The sequence below is a fragment of the Apus apus genome, chromosome 8 (genome assembly GCF_020740795.1).
Source record: "Apus apus isolate bApuApu2 chromosome 8, bApuApu2.pri.cur, whole genome shotgun sequence".
In the NCBI taxonomy this organism is placed as follows: Eukaryota; Metazoa; Chordata; class Aves; order Apodiformes; family Apodidae; genus Apus; species Apus apus.
In genome coordinates, this window is record NC_067289.1 from 10,981,014 (window position 1) to 10,996,236 (window position 15,223).

General features: G+C 40.9%; 2 protein-coding genes across 15 annotated transcripts in view; both read left to right on the forward strand.

The window, feature by feature from the left end:
• ZBTB38 (zinc finger and BTB domain containing 38) overlaps positions 1-7,470 on the forward strand; it is a 36,547-nt gene extending 29,077 nt beyond the window's left edge. For all 11 annotated transcript variants that reach the window (XM_051625831.1, XM_051625825.1, XM_051625830.1 and 8 more), the window contains one exon: positions 1,517-7,470. In XM_051625831.1, coding sequence (XP_051481791.1) covers positions 1,526-5,092 — 3,567 coding nt within the window. In that variant the 5' untranslated portion in view covers positions 1,517-1,525 and the 3' untranslated portion in view covers positions 5,093-7,470. The remainder of the gene's footprint in view (positions 1-1,516) is intronic.
• A 79-nt stretch (positions 7,471-7,549) lies between these two features.
• Positions 7,550-15,223, forward strand: part of RASA2 (RAS p21 protein activator 2) — a 55,163-nt gene continuing 47,489 nt past the window's right edge. The window contains exon 1 of one of the 4 annotated variants that reach the window (XM_051625839.1): positions 7,550-7,708. Coding sequence is in view for 2 of the 4 variants with exons in the window: in XM_051625836.1 (XP_051481796.1) it covers positions 10,307-10,367 (61 nt within the window). In the remaining 2 variants the exon portion in view is untranslated. Of the gene's footprint in view, positions 7,709-10,285; positions 10,368-11,848; positions 11,932-15,223 lie in introns of those variants that run through there. The other 3 variants (XM_051625836.1, XM_051625840.1, XM_051625838.1) reach the window with 3 other exon arrangements.

Here is a 15,223-nt window from a genome sequence, read left to right on the forward strand (position 1 = left end):
TTCTAAATGGCTGTTGCCATTTTCTTAGTGAATGTGGGTCAAACCTCTATTTCACCATTTGGATCAAACCCATCTTAATATACTGTCATTCTTAATGTAAACTATTTGAGGATAAGGATAACTATAAAAATTTTCAAGCTTAACTTTTAAATATGGAGCAGTAGATGGAATTATTAGAAGGTATTACTAATTTATTATAGCACTATAGTGTGGTACTATTTTAACCTATCTTACAAAACATCTGTAGTTGGTAATTCTCTTTAAGATGTGTTGTAATTGTGCAAGTTGAAAGAAAAGGGGTTTAAAATATGTAAGTTTTTTTTTTTTTACTGTAGTATTTTCTAAGTGCCAGTGGGACTACTATCTTCATGACTTGAAATCAGAAATGGGCAGTAGTAGTTGAAAACACTACTCAGAGATGGAAAAAAAGGAACAAACCTCATTGTATGGCACAGATCTGAGTTTCAGCAAAACAAATAATTTGTCTGAATAGGTCAGATTTTCTCTGGATACGTACTGTCAAATGAGTACTTTTTTTCAGTCTTTTTCATTCATATTTTGCATCTTTTATCTCAATTAAACCTGTATATTTACATAGTAAAAGCCTGGCAGATGTTTTTTGTCAGCATTAAACATCATTATAAATTGGTAGTTATTTAATGGTATTTACTATTGCAATTAGATCTTATTATTTGGTAGAAATTAAGAACACACTATTGAAGTACTAAGGCTTGGATAACAGGTCCAGGCCAGAGGTGACCTGTGGATGAACCCTGTATATTTTATAGTTACTAATTTTTGTGGTGTAATTATTAGTTTAAACTATCACAAACCGCTTATGCTGAAGATAAACTAGTTGTTTTGGATCTTGTGTGCTTAACCACTAGCCCAGATATTTTAGAAACCTTTGTGGTTGACCAATGCTGATGAAGTGTCTAGAAACTCTTGTGTAACCGTGCGCAATGGACTATTAATACGTAGCTTATGCTGATAAAATGTCTGGACAAGATATTTTAGGGAACTCTACCAACTGCATTCTGGGCTCTGGCCATGCCCTGGTCTTGGTTTGTAGGGGGCTGTTCCACACAAAGGAATATGAAGGTCATTCTGACATGCTGATTTGGTAATATAAAGCTGGGACCCTCTTGCAGGGAACTTTGGAGACCTGACCTACGAGTGGACATACTGCGTAGGATTTCCCAGGTGCTGGGAAGGGCTCTCCAGACCCTCTCTGCAACTGGGGCTCCCCAGCAACCACCGGCCTGGGTGATGGGAACATATTAAGGGCAACTGGTGATGTACCTTTGCTAATCACTATAGGTGCTTTTTGTGTAGTAATGATTAGATGCATTGCTGTGCTTTGCTTTGAAATGCTGTCACAAAATGTTACGCATTCTTATTTGAAGTTAATAAATTAAAAATATGTACAAAGGAAGTATAGAACTATAAAGTAGATCTGTGACTGAAATGGATGAAAAATGCTTTATATTTACATTATTTTTTTTTCTTCTTGTAGGTGACAGTCATGTCCCATTCAAAGGATTTCAAGGACGTCTTCCACAGTGACACTGTACTTTCCATTTTAAATGAACAGCGCATTCGGGGTATTCTATGTGATGTCACCATAATTGTGGAGGATACCAAATTTAAAGCCCATAGTAATGTGCTGGCAGCATCAAGCCTCTACTTCAAAAATATTTTTTGGAGTCGTACTATCTGCATTTCAGGTCATGTACTGGAGTTAGATGATCTGAAAGCTGAAGTGTTTACAGAAATACTGAATTACATCTACAGTTCCACAGTAGTTGTTAAGAGGCAGGAAACAGTAACAGACCTTGCAGCTGCAGGGAAAAAGCTGGGAATATCATTTCTAGAAGACCTTACAGATGCTAATTTTTCAAGTTCCCCCTGCCCCTATGCATACTGTGTTAATGAAAAAGGGACTGTCAAGGAGGAAAAACACGAAAAGAGACATGAAGATAATGCTGTGACTAATGGACCACGAATTACAAATGCATTCTCAATTTTTGAAACAGAAAACAGTTTGTTTTCTCCACTAGATTTGAGGGCAAGCTTTAAAAAGGTGTCTGAGACAGTACAAGCACCCATCAGCCTTGACAGAAGCGACATTTGCAAAGATGCTGAGCCGGCCAGTACACTGGCCGAACACTCCTATGCAGTTTCTTCTGGGGGAGATACTTTTCAAGGAACACCTTTTCTTGAACAGGACAGCAGCCCTTCATACAAGATGGGTGAAGACCGCTGTGAAAGTCTCCAAGCTACACCACTCATTAGTTCGGGAAAACAAGCTTGTAGTACTCCTAAGACAGCCTTAAAGCCCCAGAGTGCTGGTTTGGCTATAGCAAAAGTACCAGCCTCTACAGGAACCACTACAGAAGCCCAACATGAAGCAGTTACTGATCAGGTAAATGTTTCTCTTCCAAAACCTCAAAATAAAGGAGGAGATGTCCATTTATCCAGAGAAGAGGAAAATAATTCTGCTAATGTGTCTGGATCGGTGGCAGCTGTCGTTCCTCCTGTTTACAATTGTAACCGTTGTGCAAAATCATTCAATGACAGGGCATTACTCAGTACTCATCTTCAGCTCCATTCAGAGCAGCAGGAAACTTTCATATGCAAATATTGCAGCAAACAATTTGCAAATCTAAATTTACTGGAAAGTCATGAACAAGTCTGCATGAGATCAAATAACCTACCTGTTCACAATGCAAATGAACAAAATTTTGCAGATAACTATACTGCTACCAAGGGAAGGAATGGAAGTTCATATGCAAACACAGAGCCTCTGTTGCCTGAGAACAGCATCACTGATTATTCTAATGCAAACTGCACTTTACCAGAAACAGATCATTTGGTTAAAGTTGTTGATGGGCAGATACTATATACTTGTGTTGTTTGCAAGCGTAGTTATGTAACTTTGTCTAGCCTTCGCAGACACTCAAACGTGCATTCATGGAGAAGAACGTACCCTTGTCACTACTGCAACAAAGTGTTTGCATTAGCTGAGTATCGCACCAGACACGAGATCTGGCACACGGGGGAAAGGCGGTATCAGTGCATTTTCTGTCTGGAGACTTTTATGACTTACTATATACTAAAAAATCATCAGAAATCTTTCCATGCAATTGATCATCGTCTCTCAGTAAACAAAAAGACAGCCAATGGAGGCTTAAAACCAAGTATGTACCCATACAAACTTTATCGACTTTTACCTATGAAATGCAGGCGACTATCTTATAAGTCCTACCAAAATTCTTCATATGAAAATGTTCAAACAAGTAGCCAGGTTAATGAAGCTGCTTCTACTAACTGTTTCATTCCGAGTTCTCTTAGCTCTGAGCTACCACCACTGAATTTTCAAAGTAATATAATAGCAAACAACAGAACTCTTGCCTTGAATACATCTTCGTGTAATGATACAGCATCTTCCACAAATACTCAGAATTCTTCCTCTTGGGGAGTAGGTGTCTTAAATTCTGACCTACAAAGGGACTTTTTCACAGCTGAAAAAAGAGTTTCCGCTGCTGGAAATGACTCTGGTTCTCAGGAGTGTGATTCCTCAGTTGTGTCTTCAACCAACGTGAATGAAAATTCAACCTCTGTCATCAGTTACAGCAGTTCTGCAGCCTCTGTTATAATGCACAGTAGCAGAGTTTCATCAGTAATAATGCACAGTAAAACAGTCACTTCTGTAGAAAACAATAAGACAGAATCTTCAAATAATTTGCCTAGTCAATCTGTAAGTGATGATGGCAAATATGGATCAGATAATTATGGGAAGGGCATTACAAAATCAAAAACTACTAAGGAGAAAAAGAAAACACTGCTGTACAACAGAGCAGAAGCAACTGAGGATACGCAGCATGTTGCAGGATCTGGAGGACCATCTAGCAAAACAGCAAGTACTGTCCAAGAACTGAGTAAAACTGAAACGTACATTGCAAAGCCTGCCTTACCTGGAACATCTACTGACAGTAATGTTGCTCCTTTGTGTCAAATAACAGTAAAAATTGGTAATGAGGCTATTGTAAAAAGACATATATTAGGATCTAAGCTGTTTTGTAAAAGGGGCCGAAAATCTAAACATGGGTCCAAGCAGGACAATCTAATTGAGGAATCAGAAATGCAGGTAAAAGAAGGAAGCCCATCTAGGCTCTATAGCTCAGAATGTCTGGAGCTGACAGAAATGTGTGATGACGTAAGTGACCAGGACACCAGTGATAAACCCTGGAGACCCTATTATAATTACAAACCAAAAAAGAAATCCAAACAGCTAAGAAGACTGAAAAAGACCAAATGGAGGAAAAAGCATGGAAGCAAGAACCCCATCATGGACAGCCACAACACATGCAGTCGAGACTACGCACTCAGGAATGCTCCTGAGGAGAAGGCAATCAGTCAAGAAGAGAACGCAGAAATGCCCAGTCTTCATTGTGAGCTCTGTGAAGGAGATCAGTCTTCCACTACAGAAATTCAAGAGCACGTACACTGGCATGTAGCTACTTCAAAGCCTTACATTTGTGAATTATGCCAAAAAGAATTTCAAAGTCCATCCACTTTAAAAATGCATATGAGGTGTCACACTGGGGAAAAGCCCTACACTTGCAAAACCTGTGGTAAATGTTTCTCAGTTCCACGAAATCTACAGAAACATGAACGTATTCACCTGGGTGTCAAAGACTTTGTCTGCCAATACTGTAATAAGGCATTCACTTTGAATGAAACACTCAAAATACATGAAAGAATTCATACTGGAGAAAAACGCTACCACTGTCAGTTCTGCTTTCAGAGCTTCTTGTACCTTTCTACCAAAAGAAACCATGAGCAAAGACACGTGCGTGAGCATAACGGAAAAGGATACGCTTGCTTTCAGTGCCCCAAAATTTGCAAGACAGCAGCTGCTCTGGGAATGCACCAGAAGAAACATCTATTCAAACGTCCAGGTCCACAAGACAGAAAAGAACAATTTTGTAATGAGAGCACTAAACTTTTAGAAAATCCAAATTTCCTTGGATCAGAAGGAAATGAAGTAAAAAATATACAAAATGCAACTCCAGAAGTTATACTCTGAGTGACAGCTGTGCAAAAGAGAAGAAAAATCCAAAACTATATGTTGGAGAAAATACAGATGCATTGAATGGGGAAACATCCCCACACAAGTTAGTGTAATTTACTATGATCAAATTTCTTCATCTAAATGTGTCAATATATGCAAAAGAAGGAAAAACAACCCAGAAAATAAAAACTATTATTTGCAATAATACAAACTTAATGTGAATGACCCAAAATACTTTTGCTACAATAGACTTCTAATATCTCTAGAGAGAGAAAGAAAATGGGAAGAAAAAAAAAAGACCAACCAAAACCCTTCTACTTAGCATTACAGGAAACTATTCACTGAACTATTCTACAGTGCTGCTTTTGAGTCAAAATCATTATGGGCAAAATAAATATGTAGGTTCACAGTGTATTCTGTAGAAAGAATTTTTGCTGCAGAAACCATATATTGCATTTTTTTTTAAACAAAAATTAATGTCTTTATAAACAAAATACTTGTAATTTAGTGTATTCTAAAGTGAAAGTGGGAAATGTTTCATGCACTTGCATATGCTGAAGTACACTTGAGTTCTGGTGTGCTTTTTCTGTAACTCAACACTTACAAAAACTATTCAGGAGTTTAAACCTCTGTTCCTTTCCATCTTCAGTTTTGTAGTTACCATAATAACCATTAAGTCTGAGTGCTTGTGTGGAAAGTATTCCAGATTTATGATATCTTCGAGACATTTAATAAAGATTTAGTGGAACTCACAATAGCCAAACTGCATACATCCCAATGTCAGTAGCTGGGTAGAGCCTATTTAGGTGCATTTCTCTAAAGAAAATAGTTCTCGTGAAAAAGCCTAGCTTAAAGAAATCTGGTATATAAATGTCCACCTCCTGGTGGGTCTGCAGCTGCTGTCTTTTAGAAATACCATTGCTGTCAGCAGAAGAAGAGGAGATACAGACAGTCTTGCTGCTCATCCTGGAATAATGCCTGGACAACAAACAGCAGAGCAATTCCTCATAAATACTTTGACTTTGTGAGGAATAGATGAATACTCAGATTCTTGCTTCCATGTGTAACCCTGAGGCAGTCCCTATGTATAAACAGGGATAGGGCTAGTTTGTGGGGTTCCCTGTCATCCCCATGCCTTAAATGCAACGTTTAACCTTCATGAGTCCCTTCTCAGTGATCCATAACCATGCCAGCACCTGGTCTCTGGCAAGCTTTGTCACAGTGTCTCATTGCCCAACACTGTGACCAGAGAGGTGCCTGGAGCAGGTTGCTGGAGGAAGAAGTATTTCTCTCTCTGCCTCCCTCATCCTGCCCCAATGAAGGGTCAGGGGGAGCCTTACAGCTTCACAGTTTGCTAAGGATCAGGAGAATAGGCTTCTGAAAGATATCACCAAAATATTGCAAGGAATATTATTTTGTGAAAATATTATTAATTTCAACTGAGATTAAGAGATTTTTAAAAAGTCAAAGATTGTGTGTGTCTACAAGTTGCATTTTGTATGATAGGGCTCTGTTGTACTGTATCTGCATCTCCAATCAGTCATGTACATTCATCTCTAAAGTGTTAAAAAATTAAGTTGGGACAAAAGTTAGTGAACCTCAGCTTGATTCTACGTGCAAATATGGTACACAGTTTGTTTACTCACTTTGTCTTCTTGAATATTTTAAAAGAAACTATAGCTTGGGTACAATAAAACTACAATTGAAATTATAATACAGTATTGATTGAAGTAATAATATAGTCCACTTATTTATTCTGTTGTTGGTTACTGCTATCAACACCTTGAGAAATTTTGGGTTTGTGGCAGCTTTGGTTCCATTTAAATAAGCATAACAGAGGAATAAACACAGAAAAGTACAGTGGTGTTTCAAAGAAACTACACAAATATATCTTCTAAGTGGACATATATGGTGATAATTATAGACCAAAGCAAATAAGGTAGAATATTTATAAATATAAAGATAATTTTACAAATATTTTCTATAACTGTATAGTTCCTAAGAAAAATATTGATAGCTTGTGTTAGGTTTGGGGAGGGTTTGTATATTTTGATAAAAACACAATGACTTTGTAACAGTATATTCTCTACAATTTATAGCAAAGCAGTTTTAAGATTGCAATGTCATGTTTATAGTTCAATTGTGGCACTTTTACTAAAAGTAACATGTTGCAGTAATGAGTCAAGTATTAATGACCAAATTAGAATTAAAGTGAGTGTAAGAGAAGGTAAATACTATATGTTGTCAAAGACCGTAATTTGCTACATAATCACATCTGTATTTTTGTTCAGAAAATATTAAATGCAGATGTTAAGTTGATAAAGAGTCTAATTTTATTTTTAGAAGGAGTGATTATAACTCTGTTTTTGCTTAATTAAAGTAACATCTTCCTATTTTTCTCTAAGTCTCTCCATTTTTTAAGTTAGGTAATGTCCAGAGGTGTGGACCTTCTAATAGTTACTTTGTCAGAAGATTAAGCAACGTGGTTACCAAACGTTCCCTTGGTTAAGGTCGGAAGAGTGAATGGAAGGGGAGTGATGACATCTCGTGGCATTGCACCATTAAGGGTGAACGCAGCGCTGAGGTGAACAGAATCTACCTGCTCTCTGTCTGAGAGGCTGTGGAAGACAGGTGAACTGCAGTTAATATTTTGCAACATCCTGAACGTGTTCTCATGAGGACCTGAAGCTTTAAAAGTTCTTTTCAATTCTGATAGTGACCTTGCAGTATAGATTGTATATTTTACACGCTGTACTTCAGATCTTTTGGGACTACTGTCAAAAAACATAGTTCAGAATGCAAATACCTAATTCCATAAAGAAACATGAGGATACATAAAAATACATACGATTACACATATTCAAAATACTTCCCCCTTCAGCTAGGTGTCACTAGTCTGTAACTTGCCTTAAAAATTGAATTTAAGCTAAATTATGCAGATTATTTTGGGGTGGTCCTCAGGGGAGATATACAACTAAAGAAAAAAAATTAGAAGTTTGCTACATAAAACAAATGTATTTTTCTCTATTTCAAATGCTAATTAAAAAGGCAAGTGGATCATCCCGAAGTTTGTGCATCTAAACAAAGTGTTAGTCAATCCTCACGTATGATACTAGAACAAATATACTAAATGATATTGCTGTCTTCCATGAAATGAGATAACATGGCACAGCTAAACTAAAGGCAGAAATAAGTATCATTATCACTTTTATTTGTTCTAAACTTCCTTACTATAGTACTTACCACTGACAATTCAACAACTTGGCTGAAGTAAAAGATTGTCTCACAAGAGCATCCTCATTTTTCTATGAAGAAACCTTTCCTCTAACTTAGGGGTGTGCAATTTAGCACACCAGTATTTGTCTTAACTATGTCCTTAGCTGAACAGACCTACCTGTCTGTTAACCTGTAAATGTTAACTTTGAGAGGCCAAAAATGATTGTTACACAAGTGAAACAGCATTCTGAATATAGTGTGTTAGATTAAATTGAGGCACTTTTAAAATAGGGTCTCAGGAATTAAGACAATTAAAGGTCTGTGCTTTGAAGGAAACTGATGCCAAGTAAACAGTAAACTCAAACTGTTGTAACTGTTCAGAGTGTGGGAGAACTAGAATCACATCATCTTAACTTCTAAAATGTTGCAGCCAACAGTTCAAGCACATCTTAATTTTCAGTGTTGCCCTGCTACATTTCCTGGATCAAAGCTGTGACTCTGTGGGATGGGCTCAGCTCAGCAGCCCCCAGTCAGACAGAGCAGCCAAGCTAGACAGCTGACGGTAGATAATCCAATCTTCAGTTTGTGCTGGAGAAGAACTGCTCATTTCTAACAGGTTAAAATTCAGATTATGCAAACTTGTATCTTTGTGCAGATTTGGGGTTTGCATGCATACAAATTCCCCCGCTAACGCTGTGAAGCGGTTTATTCCCCACCAACCCTGTCTGCCACATTTAAACGCATACCTGTGCTCCCCAGCCACGGTGTGCAGTGTGGGGGGAGGAGGGAAGCTCACTGCTGCAGAAGGAGCAACAGGGGAGGAGTTGGATGCAGGAAAATCCATCAAGGAATGAGGCACAGCAGTGCCTGTCAGGTTATATGTTTTGATGCCACATCATAAGGGCAAGATTTGTGCAGTAGAAAATGATGAGAGCACTGTGGCATAGGAGAATTAAAGACAAATGCTGGCCTGGAACTTCCTAAACTTCCCTTTGCTTTCCTGGAAGGACAGACTGAGGAGGTCTTTCTAGATGTCAAGTGAAGAACCCTCCTAGTGCTTTCTGAAACAGCTTTAGCCCACTGAACTACCTCTGGTTTGGGATACCATCAGTCACTAAAGGCTTTCACCAGACTGCCTGCAGAGCCTGGAGATGTACCCCCAGTGTGCACCATGTGCCACCAAACAGGACACGCCACTGGTGGCTGTTCCCAGACCTAGGACAGATACCGACCACCCATGTAGGGCTGGGGTGAATTCCAGACAGAAGCAAGACCCCAGCTTCACATTAGGATCTGTATCTTCAGGAAATGTCGGTATAAAATGGAACGCAAAGGCCCTCGATGAAGGCGGCTGGGGCAGGTCACCGGCAGCCTGCCAGCCCCCCCGGGTGCCTGAGGCCTCTGGCGATGGACGCGTGGGCTGCTGCCCTCCCCCCGCCGCTGCCCTCGGCAGCACTGCCGGTGGAGCCATTCCCGGCTTGTTTTATGGCATTTCTGACGCGGTGGAGCTGGCACACGTGCACGCGCGACAGCAGGGACAATTCTGCGAAAGCCAACGCGTGCTTCTCACGGAGACCGGCACTCAGCGCTCCAGAAATCAGAACAAGCGGCTCCCCCGCTCGCTTCAGCCGCGTAATGCGATGAATATGAATGTAAATACAGGTCGTTAAGATGCCTCGCACCTGGCGCTGCCCGGCCCCGCCAGAGCCGCGCAAGGGAAGGCAGAGTCCGGGCGAGGTGCGGGAGCAGCCGGCGCCGCGGGGGGAGCCGGGGGAGCCGGGGGAGCCGCCGGGCCTGGGCCCCGGGCCCGCCCGCAGCGAGAGCGGAACCGCCGCGCAAGGGGCTGTCGGGAGGGGGGGCAGCGCGCATGCGCGGCCGCCCGCGCCTGGCTCCGGTCGGTGCCCCCGGCTGAGGGCGCGGCCTGAGGGGCGGGCCGGGCCGGCGGGGCCTCCCCTGCCGCTCCTGCCTCCCCTGCTCTGCCCTGCCCTGCACTGCGCAGGCGGCGCTGGCGCGATGGCGGCCGGGGACGGCAGCGACGAGGTGCGGGTGCTGCAGAACCTGCGGGGGAAGATTTGTAAGTGCGGCGCTGCGGCCGCTTCGGGGCGGGCTGCGGTGGGGCCGGGCCGGGCCGGGCTGGGCTGGGCGAGCGCCGGGGTCGCCGCGTTCAGGTGCCCGCTGCTTCCTTGGTTCCGGGGCGCCCGGGGCTGCCGCCGCTCCCTCCCCTTCCCCGCGGCGGGCGGGCGGGCGGGCGCTCGCACAGCGGCCCTTGAGGCCGTGCGGAGCGGGCGCGGGGCCCGGGCCGCGCTCGGCGGGAAGGGGCTTTGTGGCGGGCGCGGCCGGCACGTGCTGGCGGGGGCGGGCGGGGCTGGGCCGGGGTCTGCGCGGCCCGAGGGAGGCAGGGCCGGGGCAGGGAGGGAGGGATGCGGCGGGGCCCTGGGGCCCTGGAGTGGCCGGGAAGCCTCCGTTGCTCCGAGGGGCTCTTCGAGTGGGCGGACGAGCAGAGACGTCCCCTCCCGTCCGGAGCTCGGGGATGGGAGTCTGTTTGTCAAGCAGAAATTGCGAAATTATTGATGTGCAGGAAGTTAGTGGTGGAGGGCTGTTCTGGAAACGGTCATTAATGCTTCTGTTTCTTTGTGTAGCGTGTGTGCGAGCGAGAGGGAGGCAGAAAGAGAGGCTGGTGACTTTATTTTGGTGGTTAGGAAGTGCTGACTAAAAATACCTACACGTTCAGTAACGTGGGAAACCAAAGGATGGGCCGGGGAGGAGGGGCTGGGGAGGGAAAGCAGATAGAGTGTGGTGCGGCTCGGGAGGACTTCAAAGCGAGGAGGAGAAACAGGATGTACCGCGGCTTCCTGGAGGGGTATCAGAGTACATTCATGCCTTTCAGATGCAGCCCAGCGATTTCCTTTCTCACGGAGTCGATCGACTTTTTTGAGAATGAAGCGAAACAAGTTGAATTGGGCACGTTGCTGGGATTGAGAAGCGGTTGTGGGAATCTTGTGAAGGATTAGGTTTGGTGGAGGGATGGAGTCGTGTTGACTTGAATATCCTCATGCGATACAGAGTTGAATAAATCTTTAGTAAATAGGTCATGAAAACAGGAGACTGCCCGAAGTGTAGCTGAGGTGGGCTTGCTCCAGTCTGTTAGCCATGGCCAGCCACTGCCTGTTGAGTAAGCAAGGCTGAACACACTCCCTGACATCCTTTGTTACCACAGAAATAATACATGTCAGCTTGCTCAAACTAACAGAATACTGTTAGTTTGGGGGCTAAGGCATTAATTAGTGAAGCTGATTTTACTTATTGATGCCACTCTGCTCCTTAACTTTTTTAGCATAAGGTTTTTGTCAACATTTTGCAATACTTGAACCTGATAAAAATTTTCCCTTGAGCATTAAAAGGCAAAAACCAAAATGTCTAAAGACTTATGTTGAAACTAGCTTTATTTATGTGTTCTGGATTCAGCCTGCAGTTGTATAATAATTTTGAATGTTTAATTACCTGGCAAACTAATGGTAAACTGAGGACTGTGACCTGCTTCCTAGGGAATACGTAAAAAGTTGGTTGGCAAAGATGAACATGTAAGGACTGTAGGAGCCCATTTGGAAAATGAGTGGAAGTAATAGCTGCAATAAAAGGTGTGTCTTGAAACAGTGTGAAAATAACTTTATCAACCTACTTGTTTCTTCTAACAAAGCAAAAATACTGTTTTAAAAAAACCCATATGCATTAAGTATGTTGTGGAAGCTTGCAAGCTCCTCTAATCCCTGGGTGCTCTTTTGGCTTTTTTGCACAGCACTCACTGTTTTATTGTAACTTCTTGGTAGTATTGTAATAATGTATTTTTTAGGGGGAAATCCTCTGAATGAACAATAATAAACAAATGTTATAATGTAATCCCCCTTGATCTGGAGGGATTAGCATTAGTAAATCTCGCTTTGGGAAGTTTGTGTTCATGGTCTGCAGTAATTCCTTGAAACGTGTTTTAGAAGTAGAGTACACTTTGGTGCCCAAGCTTTTTTGGTGTTTAAATTATTGATAGACATGACACTGATTCAGTTTCTATGTGTTGCATGGAGAGTGTGTTTTAGTTTTAAAGATGTAATGTCAGTTCTGTGTAACTCTGCATGTATAGAAAACACCATCTGCACTGACGGTGTTTTACAGTAACAGCTAAAGTTAGAGATGTGACGATTTGTATAACAACAGATCTAGAGTTGAAGTATATACTTAAAGGTGACTTAAGTAGCTATTATGCACACAGCAGTGAAAAAATGGAATAGGAACACATTTGTAGTCCCTGGTACTCTCGTTTTGTGTGTCATAGTAGGGACAAAAGTGCTTTACAAAGGTATATCAATGTAATATATTTTTAGGCATATCTTGTAGTGTGGTGTTAAAAGTTGTGTAACGAGCTTGTGTTCTCATGTTATGACAGACAGGAGTATGTTTTTAGGTGATTTTAGTGGCTTTGATTTTTTTTAGATGTTTATTGAAACCTGTTTTAGTGAAGCACCAAGGAAATGTCTCTAATTGTCATCTCCCAGAGCTCATTTGACAACATTCAGGACACATTCTTTTTCAGACTTCTTAGATCCTAGATGTAAACACAGTGTATTTATCCTGGATTATGCTGTTCTGTGAAGTGGATTCTGTGGAGTTTGTGTGCATACATGTCTTCTGAATTTGTATATTCTGGGTCTCTGTCAGAGAATATACACTATTTGTACACCTTGACTTGGTAAAGGATATTGTGAATAGCATTTATCTATCCCACCTTCTTTTGCCTAGTTTCTGATGCACTGTTAACAGTGAACAAGCTTTAACTTTGTTTTTATGTAGTGTCTACGTTTAACAAATTATTCTTAGGACAAGGAAATTTGAGAGAACTGTTTGAATTTGGTAGGATGCTCCATTACTGTTATTACTAACTCATAGCATTAAAATTAGGGGGGAGTTTGAATTTATTAAATGTTGTACACCTGAATCCTGTTGCTCTAACACTTGACTTTTTATTAGCATCACAGCTTTTACCTTTTGCTTAGGTTTGATCTAATATTTTATAGCAAGGTTTTACTAGGTATTTGTGTAGGGAAACTAAACAATACTTTCTTAATATTTTAAAATCCAGGCCAGTATGGATAGTTGGCCGAAATGTGACTTTTTTTTTTAATTACTACTGTTATTTTTTGCTGTTCTCCCAAAGTAGCTGAGTGGCAAGAAAGAAAGTTAATAAAAAAGTCAGGTAACTAGTAGCAATTTTGAGCTTCTGTCTTTTCAAAATAAAAATATTGGTGTTTATTATTTTGGTGATACATTTCATCGTTTCTGTATAGAATTAGGCTACTAAATGTAGCATGAAGTAGCTGAGTGGCAAGAAGGAAAGTTAGTAAAAAAAGTCACGGTTTCACAGTTAGATTTAAAATTGGTTTAATTTCTGTCTTCTCCCCAAAACAACTTAATTTGGTGTTTCTGACTAACCATTCACACTACCTGCACTTGCTAAACAAACTATTGGAAAATAGCTGGTATACATTTCCTCAATATACTTCTCTCTCATCTTACCTTTTTTCTTTTGCATCCTTTGGACAGTGAAATGTGTGCAGTTTTCAGAATTCAGAATTGCATACTTGATGAATGCACTGAAAATCAGAACATTCAAGCAGGTATCTGGTGGTGTTCATACTTTATGCAACCATTGAAGCCTTAGGTTTTTGAGGAAAAAGTAAGATTTGGCAGTGTAATCAGAAGCTTGTATGCTTTTTTCCTTTTTTAAAAAAAATTAGCTTGGAAGAGTTGGACCACTATATGGCTGAAAAGTCTCCTTCCCACAGTCACAGATTTCAAGAGGTGTTTGGAAAGATGTGAAATCTCGTGCACTGTACCTCACCTGACAAGTGCTCTGAGGTTATTTTTAATTCAGAACTGAGAATCATGCCCCCTACGTCCCAAAAACACCAATACATTTTTCTGTGCCTTAAAACTTAACACTTGGACTGCAAAATAAATGATTTGATCTCTTTGATAAATATAAACGTCTATTTGTTTTCTTGGTTACAAAGTTTCTTTTAATATTGCAAGACTGCAGTATAGAAGGCATAAAAATGGTAAATTATATGGAAATATTTAATTTGTACTCTTTTAAGAAAAGATGAATGTATAAGAATTGTAATTTTCTTTCAAAGTCCACTGCACACTGTCTTTGCAGTGCTGATTAAGTAATGTTGCATTGTAAATATTTTATGTAAAAATAGAATGGTGAAGCTACAGAGTACTAAGACTAGATGATCTCTAGTGGTCCCTTCCAACTCTGACAATTCTGTGAAAAAAGATTATTATATTTTTGTCAGGAAGAACTGACACACAAAGTTCATGCTAGTTACAAGCTAAAGCATCAGATACTCTGGGTATCACTAGCCTCATTATTATTTGTATTTTCTTTCATATGTTTTATTAAAATGGTGGGTTTTTTTAAGGCAATGTTCAGTCATTGATGCTTTTCTTGGTTCTTCTGCAGTATATTACTTAAACTGATGTCTCTTTTTGCAGTCTAATAGCATTAGAAACTGGTTCTGCTCATGTCTCTAAATCTGTCAACATCGTGTGATGTTTAAAAATAATATGGACACTTCCTCCTCTCCCACAACCAAGGTGATAAAAAGCTGTAGATTCTTCTGAGAGAACAAGTTTTAGCTGTGGTAGTTAAGTGTCTGTTTGTGCTTTCCATCAGAGTACATATCCCTAACTTGGAAAACAGCATGAAGTTCAGTCTCTGTTCCTGTATTAATGCATTTAACAAAAACAAAGGCACAGGGGGTGGGGGGAGAAAAAAGAAAATTCTGATTTTACAGATTAACAGCATAGACAGTAGAGCTTACTGCACTGTCCTTCGGATCTGCAGTTTTTTAAAAAATAACATATGTATGACAC